This window comes from Anser cygnoides, chromosome 1 (genome assembly GCF_040182565.1).
Source record: "Anser cygnoides isolate HZ-2024a breed goose chromosome 1, Taihu_goose_T2T_genome, whole genome shotgun sequence".
In the NCBI taxonomy this organism is placed as follows: domain Eukaryota; kingdom Metazoa; phylum Chordata; class Aves; order Anseriformes; family Anatidae; genus Anser; species Anser cygnoides.
This window is the reverse complement of record NC_089873.1, coordinates 135,326,722-135,348,027: the sequence shown is the minus strand read 5'-3', so window position 1 is coordinate 135,348,027 and position 21,306 is coordinate 135,326,722. Positions and strand designations below refer to the sequence as shown.

General features: G+C 36.2%; 2 protein-coding genes across 34 annotated transcripts in view; one reads left to right on the top strand and one right to left on the bottom strand.

Moving 5' to 3' along the window:
* PUDP (pseudouridine 5'-phosphatase) overlaps positions 1–9,942 on the bottom strand; it is an 87,244-nt gene extending 77,302 nt beyond the window's left edge. For all 3 annotated transcript variants that reach the window (XR_010826494.1, XR_010826495.1, XM_066982599.1), the window contains exons 1-2: positions 9,824–9,942; positions 9,572–9,675 (exon numbers count right to left, since the gene is read on the bottom strand). Coding sequence is in view for 1 of the 3 variants with exons in the window: in XM_066982599.1 (XP_066838700.1) it covers positions 9,572–9,675; positions 9,824–9,846 (127 nt within the window). In the remaining 2 variants the exon portion in view is untranslated. The remainder of the gene's footprint in view (positions 1–9,571; positions 9,676–9,823) is intronic.
* Positions 1–21,306, top strand: part of STS (steroid sulfatase) — a 118,711-nt gene that overhangs the window by 1,250 nt on the left and 96,155 nt on the right. For 6 of the 31 annotated variants that reach the window (XM_066982502.1, XM_066982436.1, XM_066982582.1 and 3 more), the window contains 2 exons: positions 10,427–10,525; positions 11,267–11,342. The exons of 4 other annotated variants lie outside the window; for them this stretch is intronic. In XM_066982502.1, the coding sequence (XP_066838603.1) occupies positions 10,516–10,525; positions 11,267–11,342 (86 nt within the window). In that variant the 5' untranslated portion in view covers positions 10,427–10,515. 21 more of the 31 variants (XM_066982561.1, XM_048051674.2, XM_048051681.2 and 18 more) reach the window with 14 other exon arrangements.

Genomic DNA, 21,306 nt, shown 5'->3' with positions numbered 1-21,306 from the left:
GCCCCCTTAATTTCAGTCGTCAATATTTCACCATTTTAGCAAGTCAATGATGTTTTTCAAACTCTTATCTGTAGATGTCATGCAGTGATATTTTAACTTTAATTTAGCTTCCTTTACACATCTTACATATCCCCTAAAAGAACCCTTACCCTACATTTGTAAGAAATACCCAAGACAGCCTCATAACCTCCTTATGTCTTAGAAATTAGAGGAGAGATAAAATATCTTTGGCATTTCTTACCTTTTTAATAATAAAATTTCTCTTTCGGGCAAAGTTTTTTGAGTTTTGGGTTTGTTTTTTCTTTGTTTGTTTTTAACATGTCTCATTTTGAAATGGTTGTCTGTTAATACTGCTTAGGCCTGCATTGGCTATGAAAAGCTGCGTGCAACGCCTCAAGTGTGTTTTTAAAACATCTTGCATAGTCATGACGTGCGTCTGTTAGTTCTTCTGTTGGGGTAAGAAAATTGGTCCTGTACTTCCAGATGGAATTTTAATTTGTAAACCTACAATGTGGGTGTTAAGAATAATGCCCACAGCTATTTTGCTTCTCTTATAAATACTGAGCAACAGCTTGATCTTAAAACTTTTTTTTCAGATAGCAAATGTGTTAGTAGTTGAGTTAACTGAGAACAGAGCCAAGAATTAAAAGAAAACCCAAACCCTAAATACATTATGTCCAAAAAAGCGTTAATAAGGAAAAGTCATTATGGTTATTTTAATACTGGTATTCTGTTACTCTAGGAAGGAATGAGTTTCTGCTTTAAGAGCGTAAGCTGTTGTGGCAAAAGTTTCTAGAGGGTGAGTAATGAGGTTGTATAGCAGTTGTACCTGAGGTGGATTCCTTTGCTTTCTACTTACAAAATTTAAATCTACATCAATCTATGTCTTCCTTTAATTGTATTTGTTGGCATAGTAATGCCTGTGCTTGTTAACAAGAAAAAGCTACAGTAATTTGTCTTGACTAACCCTTTCAGAGAAAAGCATAACTTCAACTCCCCCTCAAAAAAGGGAAAATATTTACTATTTTTAGCATGTAGACCACCAGTTCACATCATGAAACACCAGGCTCGTACACAACTTCTGAACATTTAAAGTGCAAAGGAATTTGAAAGACAGCTATTTTAAAAAGAAAAAAACAGTCCACCAAATGAAAGTATGCTACTCATAATGAACCTTTTTAGGGTTAAGTGGTCTGTGTTACAAATCTTACTGTTCACATTTCAAGACAGTCAGGTTAGCTGACATGCTGATGACCTCAATTTACTTTGCTTACTTTACTCTGGCTCATCAGTGATAATCAATATAATGTTAGCTTATTTGATTCTTTAAAGCTACATTCAAACAGAAGAAGATCTTTGTGATACAGACAGACTGTTTAGATTTATTCAGCGTGACTAAGTCTTCTTACTAACAGAATGAAATGCGATGAAAATCCAAGCAGAACTTTTAGTGCATGGTGAACCATAGTTTGCTAGATGTGCAAATAAATGAAAATGTTGATCCAAATTTTATTTGAGCTGTCTTTGTCTCCAACATCTTATAGGTAGTATTTTGTGGTTTGTTGTTTTCTTTTTTTTAAGGAGTGAAAGGTTGAGAATTATGCAATTGGCTATTTTGTTCACTACTTTTTTAAATCACTTTTCGAGTGAAAGTAACATTAAAATAACTTTGAGATGCAGAAAGCATAGTGCGGTGGAAGCATAATAACCATGAAAACTAATAGTTAATTATTTGTCTATTAACCTGATATCCCCTTACTGAGAAGGGTGTACTGGGGTTACTGAGGCATAATGATTCAAGTAAGCTTGATTCCTGCAAAGTCTGAAGAACACAGTTAGCTTCATATACATTTTTAATGCATTTAACTTTCTATTTATGCACATACCAAACCAGACAAATAAATCTTTGCTGAGTTTTACTTTTTAAGGTATTATGTGGTACATATACATGCTGGATGTCCAGGTTTTTAAAAGATTGTAAATTAGTTGTCTATAGGTAGTCCTTCTACTCCCAAGCACGTCTATTTTCTTTATCTTTATGATAATGTTAAAGTTGCTTTGGCTTTATTGTTCTTGAATGTGAAATAAGGGGAAAATATTCAGGTGCCTATCCATGCAGTTCTTAAGTATACAGTAAAATATTTCATGTACACAGTCCACATAACCTTTCTTAACCTTTTCATGTTTTATTTTTCTTTACCTTGAAGCTAAAAAGTTTTCTGCATCACTGAAACTTAGCTGTTAAGTTCTATTCCTGGAAAGTAAAAGCTTCAGAATATGCTTAAGTGTTTTCTTGGGTAATACACTTGACAAAATTGCAATTTCCTATTTCATTACTTTATACTGTTCTTGAAACATGGATTCACTTACAGTATATTTATAGCATTGATAGGAGCATCATGCACTATGTGTTTCATGCTGAAATGACTGACTTTATTTTTCTTGTTCTGCAGGCACCTTGGCAAAGAGGATAAACAGATTATAATACATTTTGGTTTGAATATTAAAAAAGAATCTAGAGACATGAATAAATCCAGTAATTTAAAAGCTTTCAGAATGATTTACATGAGCAGCTTTTAAAACCGCTGTTACTAACAAATTACTTGGAATGACTTGGAGTTAAATGTTATTTAATTCAAGTATTACCTGAGATTCATAACACTTGATATAGTTGAGCCTATAAGCCCTCAGGAATTGAAAGTCCTCCCAGTTCTGGATGTCACCACATAAGAGCTTTTCACCTTAAGAATGTGAATTAAATTAATTTTACTGGGTTTGCTCCTGTTTTTATAGTTGAAAAAGGGAAATGATCCTAGGTCTTAAGACAATGAAACAGGGGCATACATCTGTTCTAAGTCATATTATATTTATACACATATTTATAATCAACAAAAAAAGTCAAAGAAGTATATCCTCATATATTAAAAGCATGAGTATTCTTATAGCCAAGCATACAGGGGGAGAAGAGCCATCCATTTTCTGGATTTTGATATCTGGCACCAGTTACAAGGGAGGTAGTTACAAGGGCAAGAAAGATGATGTCTTATGCTTAAGGAGAACAAAGTGATAAAGAAGATACATGTTGGAAATCTATAAATTTAAATGAGAGACCATAATAAGGTTTTTAAGCAGCAATGAAGGGTGAAATTCCAGAAGAGCCAACCAAGCACACACAAAGGAACAAGATATCTAAGATACTTCTAGGTGTCAATTTTTATACTTATTGATGGGAATTCACAACAGAATGAACAGATTCAGAAGCTGGGAAATGAAAATTTAATGTCGTGCTTCAGGATCATTTGTTGTTTCCATTAAAGTCAGAGAATAATTTTTGCTCCTTTATATTACGTGGCCCATGATTTAGCCTTTTAACATAATTTTTGGTCTTTCAGTAAAATAATGTCTGCATATGGGCAAAATGTGCAAATAATTAAGTGTCATTGTCACTGAAATCCTGAATATTTAATGGGTGGGTCCTGCTCAGCCTTGAACTATCAGAAGGATTAAGGCAGAAGAGAATGCGTACCCACATAAAGTTTGAACTGTTGTATCTTCTGATTTTCCAATGAGTTAAGGGCATTTTTTTTTATTTATCTAACTTTAAATTATTGCAGGAGCCTAAAACACTGTGCTTTTGGTTTTCTTTGTCTGCATGTGAATTTTATGGCTATATTTTCTCATTTTACTGCAGTTCGATTGCTACAGATGATAGGAAAAAACTATCTTGCCACACAGAACACGTATTCCATCAACCCTCCTGAGCAAAACATCTATCACTTGGTTGTCTGGAATAAGCTGGAACTATATGCATACACCCTTCCAGTGGTCCCTTTCAGTTCTAAGTTCCTAAGTTCAACATCATCAAAGGTTGAGGGAGAATGAACTGTGTTTTCTGGGTCATAAGCTTTCTGATGCACTGATCTGTCATGTTCCAGATTCAGGTTTTATATGTGTGTACCCCACTCAGCGTTCAACAAGCAGGAGAGTTGAATCTCCACAGTTTGTTTTTGTATTATCAGTGCACACCCTTATGATTTTGTATCTACACAGAAGAGAAGACAAAAATGAGCTAGCTGACACTCAGCCAAGAACGCCTATGTGTTCGGGGGTAAACAGTCAACCTAGGTAGTACAGGAGAATGTTGGAGGCCAGCTGTTGTACTACGGTACACAGCATTTCTTTTTCTGAAGAGATTTTACTGGTTTAAGTATCTAGATCTATCTAGGCAGAAGCCATAACACCATTCTGGAGCAGGTGAAGGAGCAACTCTGATCAAGGAATTGAAATGGTGGGAAGGGAAGGGGTAGTGTCAAGCAGGCTAGCCAGCTTCTTGAGTTAGTATTGAAGCTGAGCTATATAAAATTTATCTGCTGTTCTTGGCTAGGGGAGTCGGAACTTTTTTTTTTAGTTGCAGGAGTTAGCATACAGCCCAACGAAGTCATAATTCCCTGTCGGGAATGCCTCTTTTTTCTCTGAAGCTACTGCCCTCTCTTCCTCCCTACATATGGAAACATACAAACACGCCCTGACAATATACTTCAAAACGCTGTTGTGGACAGCCGATGCCAAATATGCTTTGTGAGCACAGGCATGTAGGGCACTAATGATCAGGTGAGGAAATAGTCCCTTCATTAGGTTGTGTGCCTAATTTAAGTTAAACAAATGTTTCTGTGCCTTGAGGAATTGGGTTCTATGTGGATTTAAAAACCAATAAATTAGAAAACGATGTAGCATTATTTCCTATTTCATAGTTTGAAGTAAAATTTTGTTAGCAGAAGGTCAATAATGGATGCTTGTTTTCATAAAACCTTTGTGAAACAGGAAGCACTGCTTGTAGATACCGATACAGCTAGACACGGGGTGTCCGTGTCAGGGACCTTTATATCTCCATGCTGTCAAGCTGGTGAGACCCTGACTTGCCCCTCTGCCAAACCCTCTAAGTGCATCTCAGACATTTTGTCTTGGGTTCTGCCAAGTGAAGGCTTGCCCACAGTGGCACTGTGGGACTGAAAGGTTCCTAGATTTCCATTCAAGAGCTAGCCGAATTCTTTGCATTGAGACAGCATTGTATATGCTTAAAATGTGTGTCCAGAATAGCCATTTGCCTAAAATTTTCTCAGATTTTCAATTATTTTTTATGATTTTCTGGAATCAAAAAACATCCTGAGTTGGAAGGGACCCATGAGGATCATCAGGTCCAACTCCTGGCTTTAGAGGGCCACCCAAAATAAGACCATCTGTCTGAGAGCGTTGTCCAAACACTTACTGAACTCTGCCAGGTTTGGTGCCATGGCCACTTCCTTGGGGAGCCTGTTACAGTGCCCGACCACCTCTTGGTGCAGAACCTTTTCCTAACACCCAGCCTGACCCTCCCCTGTCCCAGGTCCGTGCCGTTCTCTTGGGTCCTGTCACAGTCTCCAGGGGGCAGAGCTCGGTGCCTGCCCCTCCGCTCCCCTCGTGAGGGAGCTGCAGCCCGCCATGAGGCCTCCCCTCAGCCTGCTCTGCTCTGGGCTGAACACATCAAGGGGCCTTTGCCACTCCTCATACGTCTATGCCCTCCAGACCCTTCACCATCTTTGTTGCCCTACTTAGACAGCCCATTGTCATTCTTCTATGCTTTTTTTGGAGGATTTAACAAACTTCATCCCTTTAACCTTTCCTCGTAAGTTATTCTTTCTGAAGCTTTTAGCATTTTGATTGCTCTTCAGGATTCTATTTTTTCTGTATCATTAGAAGTCCAGCACTTAGATAGGTCAAGTTCTGCAACCATGGGTTTTAGAAGTGAAAAATAGAAAGGTCGCCTTCCACTAATAGGCTGCCTTCTTAGCTCCAGATACAGCATTCCTTTGAATTAACACAGGAACTGAATTACCATTTCTGCTGTAATTTTATTTTGTTCACTAATGAATGATCTGTAATTCTCAGGAATATTTGTTTTTACTGCTTCTTAGTTAGGCTGTTCCCTATTTTGATCTCAGCCAAATGCTTTGACTAATCCTTTTTCCATCTTGTATCTTTGACCCTGTGCTCTCCAATGCAGAGTTTATCATGGCAGCAAATAAATAAATTAGCACCAGAGGATTCTTTGACAAGAAAAAAAAAAAGTCTGTAGGAATTGTAGTTCACATGAAGAAAAATATTGTTGAAATTGAAGGATGAAGAGAGAGAGCAGGTGCTGGAGCCTTTCTGTATGACACAGGGAGGCTATTTTGAGGCCAATCAAGTTTTCAGCTAACTGCTCTATGAATGTTCCTGCAGATGTAGTTTACCAAAAAGTAATCTGTGGTCTTTTATTATGACAAAGTTTATATATATTTTAGAAAAGCAGGAGGGAGAGATCATTAAAGAATATTCATGATCAAACCATTGATGCCGTTATGATCAGTGGGCAGAATGGATTCTGAAACATGTTATTTATTTTACACATTTTAGTGCAAATATAGTTCAGAATTAAAGCAAATTTATTATATCATTACAGTCTTTATTTAGACTGTGTATTTCCCGCTGTTTCTTTCATTACTTGCTGTTTCCTTTCAAAAGCTAAAAATCTTTTTTTTCATGTACTCAATTTAAAATTTTCTTCATGGATCACTTTTAGCTTAATTCTCATTAAGAATATTTGCTATTATACTCCACTGAAAGTGATCAGTGGCAACATGTCTACCCCGTGAAGAACTTAATATATTTTCATAGAGTTTTAAAGATTTTTCTGCGTGTATTTTAAGCATGAGAAATGATTATATTGCCAGCCTGATGAGGCAGCTACCTGAAAGAAAGTGTATTACAGAATGGACTGTTGTATCACCGTTTCAGAAATGATGCGTGTATCATTTAGACCAGTGGCTGCTACAAGCAATAAGTAATGGGTATTATATTATATTAATGACCAGGTTTGACAACCTGACTCCATACTCTTTTTATAGTTTTTAAATTATCTTTCTTTTTTAGGCCAATAATTATGCCCTCATCAGGCAAAAGTAGGCTAATGCAATTTTCCAAAGGCTATTAACAAGACTTGTAATATTAAGATGGCTGTATATCCCAATTAAGTAGGATGTGCCACCCAGACAGTAGCCACCTTGGGTTGCAGTCATGAAATGAGGTAGGGTTAGGCTGTATTCTTGAGTTGCAGAGCTCTGAGGAGTCTATGTGCTTCAGGAAGCATAGAGCTTCTCTCAGTAGATGGCACTGTTGTCACTGATTCTCTACCTGCGTCTTCTGGGGTGGAAGCCACACTATCTGCATTTTAAAGTGGGTAGAAATTAAATAAACCCTTACCTGCTTGCAGTTTTCAATTGTTTCATTTAGTTGGGTGTTTGCTGCTTCTTGAAAGACCTGACAAAGGGTGGGGATCTACACATTCATCTGCTTTTTCCAACTTATCCAGGTAATATGGTAAAATAAATTGTCTAGTATATTCAGTGAAATATATTTTCCTGTCTGTTTAAGCCCTCAGTTTTTTAAGGGTCTTGTTCTATGTGTGACTTGAGGTAACCTAGACAAGTATTTCATGGTCAGAAACTGTGTCTACAGTGACTACAAAACCTGGATCATAGAATCACAGAATGGTTTGGGTTGGAAGGGACTTCTAAAGATCATCTGGTTCCAGCATCCCTGCCAAGAACAGGAAAACTTTATACTGGATCATGTTGCCCAAAGTCCCATCCAACTTGACATTGAGTACTTCTCAGGATGGGGCATCCACAACCTCTTTATACAATCATTTCCAGTGCTTAACCACCCTTACAATTTTTTTCTTTATAATATTAATTTAAATCTAGCCTCTTTCAATTTGAAACCAGGAAAAGTCTTTCACCATCTTTTCCATAAGCCCCATTTATGTATTGAAGGCCTTCAGTAAGGTCTCTGTTGCCCCATTTATGTATTGAAGGCCTTCAGTAAGGTCTCTGTTGCCGTCTATTTTCTAGGTTAAACAACCCCAGCTATCTCAGCCCGTCTTCATAAGAGAGGTGCTTCAACCCTTGGATCATCTTCGTGGTCCTTCTCTAAACGTGTTCTAATAAGTCAATGCCTTTCGTGTACTGGGGGCCCCAGAGCTAGATTCAGTACTTCCAGGTGGGGTCCCATGAGGATAGAGTAAAGGGGGAGAATTTCTTCCCTTGACCTGCTGGCAACACTTCTGTTTGTGTAGGCCAGGATACAGTCTTTATTCTTACATGACACAGCCAGTATGTTCTACTAGTTGAACTCCTGTCTCTTAACTCTTAACTAAAGTTAAGCACAAACATGAAGAGGAAAATGCCAAAATCATTAGAACAAATCGCTGAGTTTCATACATAAAAGCTGTTGTGACATCCTCAGAACTGCACAAAGTTGTGTGCAATCCACAAGTTTCAGAAATTCTTTTCATATAATGATTCTCCTACAGTCCTTCAGGATAACTACATGGTTATAAAATTTCTAGAGTAAAACTTATTACTGGTGTTCTCAAACTGATCCAAAGAGTGAATGGATCAAAGTATTTTTCAGTTTTTAACTGAAGATTTACTGCACAATGAATACCCTTTTGCAATCAGTCACTAGGAAAAGTAGAACTGTATCTTTTCATTCTAGATGTCTATGACTTTCAAAACTATCTTCTAAAATTAGCTGTGTTCCTTGGATTTTACCATGAAAGAAAAAATAATGCAGAGATAAGAGACGTTTAGAGAAAATCTCCCTTTGTCCAATTTTTAGTTCTGTTATTGGTGTTCTTCATTTGAATCCCTGTTAAAAATTAGTTGATATTAATAGATTTATGTGAGTAAAAGCATTTAAGTGTGCACCATCATTCAACCAGTCTAACACAGGAGTGATCTTTATCATGCTTTGTTTTCACAAAGATGTACTTTCCCTAGTAAATGAACACTTAGTCTTGTTTAAGTTTGAACCTAATCTTTTAAAACATTGGTAGAGATTTTTTGATGAACTGAGTCAAAAGGTCTGGCTCACTGCAGCTCTTTCCTGACACTAGATCCAAATGCTCTGTCCTTGCACTAGATTCCAATAAGTCCAGTCAGGGATCTTTTCATAAAACATTGTTTCAATTTGATTTCTCCCAGTCATTTAGTTAGCTTCAGTATTTTGCCTTAAAAAAAAAAAAAAAAAAAGTTTTGTATTTAGAATGCAAGGTCTGTAAATTCAGATGCTTCGTTGGCAGTGGTTGTCACATGTCTTTGGACATCTGTCTTTCCCTTCCTGATAAAATTTCCTTGTTAAAAGTAAATAGATTGGGGTAGGTGGAGAAGGATAATACATAAACTAACTACCACTTTTCAAAGCTAAATGAATGATTTTTCATATTAGGGTTCTTGGGCTTCCTGCGAGTAGTCATTTTCTGGGATCACATATTGTTTCTAAAAGAATGCATGGTAAGCAGAACAGGATGGCTGAGGAGTACAGTATGTATGTACAGAGAATTTCTTAATAGCACCCCAGTGGAAGAGCTTGAAAATCACTGATCTGAAATTATGCTTATAAAGGTGTTTTAACACTTTTTTTTTTTTTTAAACATTGCTACATAGGTATTCTCCAGAAATATTTACCATGTGTACAGAAGGCAGAAACATACCTGCTGTTCTTGCATATGATGCTGTGGTGGTTTTACCGTGAACTCCACTACAACTGCTCTCACACTCCTCCTCCTTAGAAGAAGAGGGGAAGAAGACAGTATGCTGGGGAAAAAAATAATTAAAAAAAAAAATAATCATGGGTTGAGATAAGGATAATTGAATTAAGGAAAAGGAAGAGGGAAAAAAAAAATGCCACGCAGAAGCACAGAGAGAGAGAAAAGAAATTACTAAGAAATTACTCTCTACTTCCCATCAACGATCGATGTTTGGTCATGTCCCAGGAAGCAGGGCCTCAATATGCGTAGCAGTTGTTTGGGAGGACAGACGAGAGCCCCCCTCTCCTTCCCCTTTCCCACTTTTTATTGCTGAGTGTGATGTCATAGGGCATGGAATATCCCTTAGGTTTGTTTAGGTCAGCTGCCCTGGTGGTGTCCCTTCCCCACCTCTTGCCCACCCCCAGCCTGCTGGCTCTTGGGAGGTTGGAGGGAGTCCTGATGCGGTGCCAGCACTGCTCAGCAATAGACACAATACTGGTGTGACACCAGTGCTGTTCTAGCTACAAGTGCAGTGCACAGCACTGTATGGGCTGCTGCAGGGAAAGTTAACTCCATCCCAGCCAGACAGTACAGATGCAATGTCAGTAGCATTTGAAAAGCCTGACAGAAAATCTTCAGCAACAAGTTAAAATGGGTTCTTGGTTAGGCCTGTGTGTATATGCATTATGAAAACACATTGAAATTGTTCCCTACTAGTGAAGTAGTTTCTTACCAAAAAGCAGCATAGGTGTTGTATAACAAGACATTATCATTTTTCAGTGTTGTCCTTTTTTCTCCCCCTCCACCCTTGTGTTTCAGTTCACGTGACTGGACTTTGCACCCATTTACCAATAATAAGAGAACAGACGTCTTGTGTGAAAACTAGAGGCAGAAACAGAAACCATTCCATGCTGCAAGGTAAAATGCCCCTTCCACTTCCACGTGTGTCATATATATTTTTTTTTCATTGTAAACTTTGAGTTCATCTATAGTTGGAGCTCATATTCCTTCACAGCTCAAAGCAGATTCTTCATGACAGGAAATTAGCAATTATGTGAAGTAATAACATGCAGTGTTGTCTTTTCCTCATTAGCTTAATGCAATGTATTTTATGTAAGAAAGAAAAAGGAATACTAATACTGTCTTTTCTTGTCTGTAAGGTACTATCAAATATAATGGCAAATTATTTTTCAACAAAATGCACTTCATTATTTCAGTGGAGTGGAACATTTCCTGCCTAGAGTGGGTTAAAAAGAATATGAGCTTTACTTGAATTGTGAAAGCATTTTGACTGAAAAATAAAGTAGGGTCCTTGTGAACTAGAACATATTCCAGCAGTACAACAGTAGATTTTTTCTTACCACTTAAGCTCTAGTTGTTTAAAAAGTAATGTTAAAAGTGTATGTAATTTTGATTACAGACTCTGTTTCAAGATCCAGTGGAAATAAATTGTTAAATAGTTTTGGAGGTGGCTAGGTTCTGAAATAAGCTTGTAGTTCTGAAGTGACCTTGGTTTATGTGCATTATAATCTCACAAAATCTCTGATTCAAATGTGGAAATGTGTAAGACTTAACTATAACTTTTTAAGTGATAGTAAATCTAATCTCTCCCTTTGTAATCTCATACACATCCAACCTGCTAACTGGGGGTAAACACAGTTACTAAGAAGACAGTATGCATAAGAAGAACCACTGAGATAGAGAGGATGACAAAGAATGATAGAGAAAGAAGAAGGTAAGGAAAATTTCATAGCTTTGTAGCTATAGGTTGTAGCATAGGTTGTACCTGCCAGGTTTCTACAGAACAACTACATGTGGGCAGGCACTTGAGATGAGAAGGAAGGAAGATGAAAGAGGAGAAGCCCATTTAACCAAAACACATGTTGAGCAGAATCTGACCACATGTATTGCTTGCTATGCAGTTTTGCAATGACTCGTTAATAATATGGGTTCTATACGTCCTGTTTTCTCACAAACATATTTTCTGCTTCCGCCCTTAGGGTACTCTCCAGGTAGACTTCAGGAAGTGTGGTCCTGTATCTGGGTGTTCAATCCCTGTCAGACCAGCAGCTGAGGCTGTTCTAATACCTGGAGAGCCACAGTAGCCAATAGGAAGCACTGCATACTGCTGCCCAGTGGAAGGGCATACGTGGTGGGGAGAGAAAAGCTGTGGAGACGGCAAGCAGGGAGGAGCAGCAGCATCAAGAGTAGTAATGGTAGAGTGCCAGTGGTAATAACAGTGCCTGGGCAAGCAAAATTGGAGGATTCAAGCAGCTGCATCCAAAAGGTATTCAGTCTCAGTGGCACAGTAATACGGGGTTCTTGAGTGGGAAGGGATTTGGAGAAATAAGGACATGGTTTAGGAAATAGGACTGCAGAATAGTTACCTTGATTTTATGAAAGGATTTTGGGGACGAAGAGGAATGAAAGCGAATTAGTTTAGGGTGAGAAGAGGGATTGGAGAAGTCAGAACATTTGAGATGGTTTGCTGAGAAGTGCTTAATAAGAATTGTGGCTGTGGCACTTTGGGCTGCGCAGATGTGCGAGTGTGAACAGCTTCAGATTCAGTATAATAATGGCCTTGGATTTTTTGCTTCCTTGACAACTGTTTGAAATTAAAAGGCAACAGTGTAAAGATGTCTTGATCTTTTTTTTTTCTTTTTTTTTTCTTTTTTTTTTTTTTTCTGCCATGGTAAAGAATCAGTTGATTAGCCATACTCAGAAGGAAATCTTAGGGCCCAGAGCTCACACAACTGTTTTACTCTGACATTGTCCTAATCTAACCAGACTGGCGTTTGCATGCGAACACGCTTTCTTCCAGAATCCCTGGTGTTACAAAATGTGCTTAATTAGAAGTATTAGAAGTCTAAATCAGTAAATTAGAATGCTACTTGTTGGGTTTGTGTGTGTGTAACTTTTACATACCACACTTCTGACAGAACTGGCAGCTATGATGAAGAAAATAAGAAGCTGATAGATATGGATTAGTCATTTACAAAAGTTAGTCTTAGGAAGAGTCACATCTCCAGTTCATATCAATTATTATAATAGACAACTGAATACGTTGTCTATTATAGCAGTTGTCTAATAGTAACAGTAAAATACTAGTCCTGAAAAATGCATGTTGGACAAAGTATTATATGTTCTTTTTCACTGATAAACAGAATCCATCCTTTAAAAACAAAACTATGCATCATTCCTATGCAGAGTGCAGAAAATGTCCTTACTTATAAAAACTTACTTACAGACATTCTGATATGATTAAAAAAGTATGTTGTTCATTTCAAACATACTTGCAACATGCTCCAGTGCAGGCCAGAAGATAATGAGACCCCTGGAGCTATTATTGAGAAACTGTTCAAATGTTAAAAGAAAGTTAATACTGATGTACCACAAGAAAATGAAAAAAAAAAATGCCCATTTGGATAACTTTTTATATTTCTTTATGGTCTTAAAATGTCATACAAAATAAGGTGAAAATGAAGTGAATTAATATAGTCTTGAGCTAATGATCATTTTCATTCAGTCTGTTGTGTTGGGATTTTGCCTCTTAGGTCATATGTGCCAAGGGATGATGTTCTGTTTTAACAGCAAGAATTTTAAAGTTTTCTACAGTCTTTATGAAAGAGGGAATAAAATTCAGAGAAAAGGAGAGAGAATGGGGAGGGGAGGAAGGAGCAAGAATTTACTTGGGGGGGGCACAGAAGAAATCTTGATACTTTATGGCTTACATGACTTTTCATCCTATATTACTGAAATACAATATACATATTTCTATGCTGTTTGATCAAGATTTTTTTTAAGTCAGACTTTCAGAAACCACTTAGCTTCTTCTAGTATTATAAGCAGATATTTTTAGCTGTAGAATTATTTAGTATTTCAGGTATCCTTGTTTTTAAGACATTAATTCTAACTGTTGCCTAATCCTATATTTAAAGTGTCCATCAGATATTTTGCCAAGCCAAGTATATTTACAAGGTTTGTTTGTTTATTTATTTATTTATTTATTTATTTATTATTTTATTTTATTTTTCTTGATGGGGGAGTAAGTCAGCTGCTCTTTTGCTTCTGAAATTAGTAAAGGTTTAAATCTTTAAGGTCCAGAAAAAAAGTTGACTAATATATATGCATTATTTTATTAATGTCTTTGCCACTTGGCTTGCACATTTTTTAGGAGAAGAAACTGATCTATGTAGCTTGCAATCAGGCTGCTATATAACAGCTATCCAGCTCATAATTCTTCTTTTCCTAATTGCACAGGTCTTCTTTCCAGGATAAATATATTCCTAGTTTAAGACCTCCTAACTTCATGATCTTTACCTTTTGTTTCTAAATCTGTTTTCCAATACTAGAATTTAATTTTAAAGCTGTTTAATGTTTACAATGAATAATGCTGCTGGAGTATCTCTGTATTAGAGCCGGTTAGAAAGTGGCTTGCCATCTTACTAGTTTTTTATTTATTTTTTTTTATGTTTCTGAAGTTTTTTTTTCTCACCATGGCAGAATAAAAATAATGAACGAATAATTCTGATCTCTTTGTTCTAATTCTGCATTAGGTCATAAAAACTTGGGGGTTTGGGCTGATCTTTTAGGCCTGCTCAAAATAACATAGTAAAAATATCTCCCTGCCCAAAAGAACAACAGAATAGGTTTGGTTTCACCTTGTAAATGCTAAATAGACCGTTTTTTTCTAAGTGTAAAAATAAAAAAGAACAATTTCATTTTTAATGTGACATACTTTTTTTTCTGCATTATATTTTTATTTTATTTTACTAGAAAGTATACCATCAAAAAATTCCAAACAGTTTTTCTAGAGACATATTCATGACTATTTGCAGAATGAGGATACATCAGTCCCTTAATATTTGTTCTATTACAGAAATAAAAACACATAATTTCTGAATTAGTTTTGTGACCAAAGTAACAAAAAAATAGGTTTTCCTGTGTCCTAGAAATTTAAGAGAATAATTTTGGTCATCAATAAGGTGTTGCACTTAACCTTTTCTTCATACCTCTCACTTGTGCAAATGAAGAGAAAGGAAAAGCTATTTTTTAATGTCGTGAGCCTCCTGCTTACACCAGAAACACCATACATCAGCTGATCTCAGACAGATTTATTTTTAATTTAAAAAGCTTTGCCATTTCTATCTCTGGTAAAAGGCTTGCTTTTGTAATCTGAATGGATTGAATCATAGGAAAGAAAATTTTAGTTAATCAAAAATTTGCCGTTGGATCTATTTATCCCTTTTCATTTTAACCCACACAGCTGCTCATTCATTTCTTGTCCTCCCAGTGGGGCTGGGGGAGAAAATAGAAACAGGAGCGAGAAGATTCGTGGATTACAGGTAGCAGAAATATTTAATTACCCATTGGAGTATGGGGAAACAAAAAAGAAGGAAAAACGTTTAAACAATTAGTGAAAATACTTTCCTTCCACTTTCCCTGGCTCATCCTCACTTCAGATTCTTCTCCTCCCCCTTTCTAGTCTGCTTCGCTCCAGACACCTCTCCCCTTCCCTTGTTGCAGGTTGCACCTAGTCCCTTCAGGGAGGCAGTGGGTGGTGCAGGAGGATGACACTGGTGCATAGCATTTTCTTTCTGCCACTCCATGTTTCTCACTCTTTTCCTAAGATCTGATGTGGGTTCTCCATGGGTTGTGGACCCTTTGGGCCTGTACCTGCTCGGGCATAATAGAGCATCGTCTATTGCTCTGACCGTGTTGTTCCCTCCTCCTCCTCCCTTTCTCTCCTCTCCCCATTCTCTCCCTGTTTGCTCCCCCTCAGTATTTATTGTCCTTAAATTAAATATGTTTCCCAGAGGCACCACCAGTGTGGCTGATGGGCTCAGCTGTGTCTCACAGTGAGGACCACGTTTCAGAGCTGGCTGGAGCTGGGGCAGTCCTTATTCACTTCTCACAGAGGCCACCCTGCAGCCCCTCCGCCCCACCAAAACATGCCCACCTAGACACAACCATTTCTTCTTGATTACTTTAGATACCTTTTAATACAGTAGTGATTAGTCTTTGCGATGGGACGGATTGAACAGTGAAGAAATGCAAGGGCTGGTTACAGTATGCTTTTCACCATCAAACGATCAACATATCTATATCTATATATTATATGACAGGTGCACTGCTGTTTTCCTTCCTCCTACACCTGACATAACACAACGAGCATGTGCACCACCATGGCCAGAATGAGCACATCCCCCATAGTGTGACGGGGGGTAGGGGGACACGTGTGATACTTGGGCATGGGGTAGTTGTATCCCAGTGACATGACTAAAAGGTATCCTTTCCACATGAATCGCTGGACAGTGCCCATGCACAATCACACACTCGTTCTTGTCATATGTCAGGAGCTAAGGTGTTTTATTCTTTTGTGACAAGGACCTTGTGAAAGAAGGTAATCAGCTCTAGCAGTGGCTGGCTGGTCACAGGCTGCTTTGGTTTTCCCATGCCTGTGTAGCATGAAGGCAAGAAGGCAGCAGGGAGGAGGCTGTGAACCACAATCAGGTAACACTCACAGTCATTTGGTTGGTCACCTCTGCCAACAGCTTCCTTGAAATATCATCTGGCTCAGGTAACAGCAGGGAATGTAATTTCTGTTCTGTCAGAAGTCTGTCAGAGATACAGTTTATTTGTCTGATCACACTCATGATTGTAACTTAAATACAGGGCCAGCTATAGCTAACTTTATTCAGAGATTAAATTACCAGTATTTCTATAAAATAATCCTTGCTGTTGGATGTAATCACTCACATCAATTTTATTTATTTATTTATTTTTAACTGAGAGTAATGAAAGAATAGGGTGTTTAAGAATATTCATCAGATTACTATACACTCTGGGAAGGTAAACTAGTTACATGCCTCCCTTGGAGAAAAATTTTGCAGCTAAAACTCATGAATTGTCCCTAGTTCTCATATTTCAGTGGTATTACACAGAGTAAGAAACTGTTACACCAGTAAGGTTGGTAAAGCACATTATATTAATGGAAGAGTATAGTGGTTGTTTATTACACAAAGGTGGTTTTTTTGTGTTTTTTTTTTTCCCTTGTATTTTGTAGTGAGTGCGCACAGGCAACCCACTATCAAGGTGAGATTAATTTTATGTAACTTTGTTCCTTTCATATACATCTAGTCTAAATTAGGTGTTTAGGCTCTCTTTCTACTTTGAGGAAAAAGATCATGAACATCACTTTCAACATTTCATTATACCAATCTTAAGAAGAGTTGAATCATCCTCTTAAGGTGCCTGTCTCTTCCTATTAATTAGAGAGGAAGCCTAGATAATTAACTCAGACTAAATGCATAACTTTAAGATGAATAAATTCAGATGGATTGGTTAGCACCATAAGTGCCTAGTTGGTATGCACCATCTAGACATTCAGCTTCTACATAGGTAAAATTACATTGCCTGAATGCTGCCTTTTTTTCAATTTTTAGATCTGGTACAATAAGCTGTGTTAAGACTCCTTGAGTACTGTCATAATGCAAGCATAAATAACAATAGAGCTGTTTTAAAAATAATAATCTTACACTTTGAGAACAAATTTATGCACATACAGATTCTCTTTTTTTTAAATAGAACATCATTTTGGAAACAGTATAACATACTGGATCATTTTATCGATGTGCTACTTGCTAACTTTATGTAGCAAAGAAAAATTAACTGGCCATTTCACAGCAATTTCTGTAGTAAACCATTTTGACTAGAAAAGGGGTTGTAGATAGAGGGAAGTGCCGTAATATTATGTTATAAAATCCAAAGCTTTGATCTTGACAGACTCCAGAGGATGCCGATGAGTAACTCAGGAAGGGGTTGACCATTTATCTTACTGTCCCTCCAAAAAATTACATCAGGACTTACATACCAACCTTCAGATCTGTGCACTGTCCATGTAAACGCAGTGAACTGGTGGATTTTACTTAGTCCAGTATTATGTGTGTTAATTTTTGTCCTTATCAAACATTTTTGGACTATGAATGTGAATGAAATTTGACCAATTTGGCTCTGCTTAGGTGAAGATGAAGAGACTAACCAGTCAATGAGGTGATGCTTATGGTTTTTATGTTAAATGCTTCTGTTAATTCTGCTTGTGAAACTCACAATTTTATAGAACTGTACAATCTTTATCTGCTCACTTACTGAAAAAAAAAAAAGAATAAAGTTTTTGTCACACATTCTTCTTTCTCATGTCCATTTGGCACTCCTGTAAAAGGCAGTATTGAAACAGCCATTTCACATATCATCTAGTTCTGGTATATACTAAAAACCTGATTCAACAGCTTTCAAAACTATTCATTAAGCTAGATAACATGAATGGGTTTTAGTTAAGCCCTTGAAGTATGTAAGCAAGTGTCATATTACACTGGTTAATGTAGCATTATAAAGTCCTTATTCTAATAGGCATACACATAAAAATAGATTTTAATAATAGTATATGTCAACAGCTTTGCATATTTTGTCATTATCATGTAATATATATTGACGCTGATACGGATTTCAAAAAGGAAGCTCTCTCATCTCTCTTACCTTTCTGTTCCATCAAAATCTAATGGTATTGTATTATATATTTAAGCTAAACACGAAACACACGCTGAGAAACATTGACCTAAAATCCTTTTGAAGTGGTGAACTGCAAAAACAGAACAGAGATCTTTCTTTCATACATGCTCACACATCTTAATAATGTGCAATTACTGAACCAGAAAGATTTCTTTTAGTTTTTTAGAACACTTGTCTCTGGGAAATGGCATGATACTGTCATTAGTAGTTATTCATGATTAACCTTTAAAAAAAAAAATCTCTCAGGATGGTGGATAACTGACAAATAGGATGACTACCTGTGTGGTCATATGATTCTCCTTTATTATACTGTTGACCAGAGCCCAGAGTTAAAACTAAATTTCTAATGACTACTTGGCTAACAAAAGGAATGCTGTTAAACATTAATCATGGTAAAGAGTATATGCTCTAATGTGCATATCTTAATTATACAGTCTGGGCTTTTTTAAAAATTACAAATAAAATAATTGTACAAATAAATTGTACAAATAAAATAATTTTATCTTCCATTCAGGTAACAATTTACTACCAGGAATAATGTTCATTGATGCTGACGTTAAGTTCTGTAATTTAATTGAGATTAAACTAGTAAATCCTTGAGAGATCATTTTTAAAAGATACCTAAACTTAGATCTGATGAAGGCTTTGTGGCTTTGTCTAGATTTGATTCAGACCCAATTAATAGTCATGCTTGAACAAGAAATATATTTGTTTATTCTTATGTTTTTCCAAGTTCATATTAGGTGAAATTTCTGTTAGCTTTTACTAACTGACAGATTTTCATTTCTGTACATTATGTACAAAAAAAAAAAAAAAGCAATAATATCTGAGGCTAAGTTAATAGTTAGGATGTCATAACTGACTTTTTGCATGGTCTTAGTCTGTTGCAAATGCAAAGTAGTGTTTGTTTGTATAAATTACTTTACATTAGGACAGGCCAAAAGGGAGTAGTTTTACTTTTCTTGTCAATGTCTTATGACATAAAAGATGCAACAGATTATGGCTGGCTTGTAAGAGAGGAATTAATTGAGGCATTTGAATGAATCTTAAACTAATAACAGAAAGTTATTAATAGTATATAATACTATTATTTGTTAAAATTTGAAGCATTTTTCTTTTGTTTCTCTTGAAGCTGAGGAATTTTCTCTGCAGACTTTTAGAGTTCTCTTTCAGAATTTTAGAGGAGGCAGGATCATCTTCTAATTTGTTTACAGTGTAGTTGTTATGACACTTAGGGAAATTTTTGGAGCTCTGGCATTCAGTTAAGTACGGTAAAATCATTTTTTTGCATACTGCTTAAAGATAGCACAGCATTTTTTAATGAGGTGAATATCTTTAAATCTTGCTTATTTCATCAGAAAATACTATACCTTCAAGAATAAAGTATATTAAGCATTTTCTCAAAGGGTTCTGTGATATTAAAAGAGTACTTTAGAGATAAATCGCTTAATCAGGTTACATAAAAATGCTGGGATGATTTGGTTGGGAAGAGGAGTTTGAAAGATTTTCATATAATCGTTCTTGTAAGAGATGCAGGATAAGGATGAAACAGTGAGCCATATCTTCAGCCTATTATCTTGAAAAAAAAGACAAGTCTTCAGTTTCTCTATGATATGCCAACACTTTTTTTTAAGAAAACTGGAACTTAAAAGACATGTTCAATAAATCCATATGAAATATCAATAAATAATGGATAATATCTATTATTTGTTTTCGTCCATTGGTTCTTAAACATTTATTATTTTTTTAAACAAAAATACAAATAAAAAATATGTATTAGAATCCCAATAATGTAATTTGAAGATTTGTAGAAAAAGTAGGATATATGTGTATATACTGACATACATGTGTAGACGTGTATATGGACACATCTATGTATGCATGTATGGATGTTTACATGCAGTAATTAAATTATTGTAGATTGAAACGGCATGTGTGAAATCCAAATTCTTATATGACTTTCATTATAGGAAATAAAGCACCTTTTTAAATCTACACAATTTAGCAGCCACCTTGGTAAGACGGAACATACTATTAGTCCTAATATACCCTGGGGAAATGAAGCAGAGATTCAAAATTGCATTTATGTGTCCTATATGCAATTAAGGAATAATGTTGACACATGAATCTAGAATATAAAGCCTTCAAAGCTGAAGCCTAATGAAGCAACATATAAAGAATGTTGTGGAAGTCAAAAAAGCAAATTGGTTCAATGAAAAACAAAAAATGCAAGAAATGCTAATTGGTTCTAAATGGATTAAAATAAATTCATGAAAAAACATCCACGAAGGCCTACTGAATCCCTGTTTTGGACAGGAGAGTATTCTCCTGTCCAAAATACCATAAATACTGACTTCCAAAAGCTAGTAGGCTACATTACTAGAAGAATATACTTGCCAAGTTTCTTGTGTTCTTTCTGTAAACATTTGTATTGGCAGATGTTGGAGAACAAATACAAGGCTCGTTGAAAGTTTCGTCTGATTTGGTGTAATCATTCTCTCTGTGTTTGGCTTACTTTTCACTGTTGTGTGACACAGATGTACCTCTGCATTCTCAGAACTCCATTCTTATCATATCTCTGCTCCATATTTCTTTGCTGTGGTCTGTTCCACTCAATTTCATCCATCCATTTTTTCTTGCTTCTCATGCACATCCCTTCAACATGCATGCAAGTCTGCTGTGGAGAGACTACATCAGAGAAATAACAGTTGTTTGTATTTTTTTTTTTCTGTTTCCTTGTTGATTTCACTTCACTATCAGGTGGAAGCAAACAGTCCAAAGTGTGAGAGCCTCTACAGATACTCCTTCAGGATAAATTTTCTATTTTAAAATATTCTATGAAGATGCTATATAAAATATACAGCAAGAGATATTGAAGTTTAACCTTAAAAGTGATTAATTTTTTTATGTATTTCCGTGAATAAGCTATTATACTACTGATTTTAGTTTCTACCCCAGATTTGAGATCTGTTTAGAATTCAGGTAAACAGTAGTTAGTTCAGTTCTAAAATATTTCACTATTTAATTCTGGAAAATAAAATACAGCGGATACTCTGGCTTCTAACAGTAACTCTGCTCTGTAAAAGGAAAATTATTTTTTTTCTGTTCATTGGTGATTAAAGACCCCATAC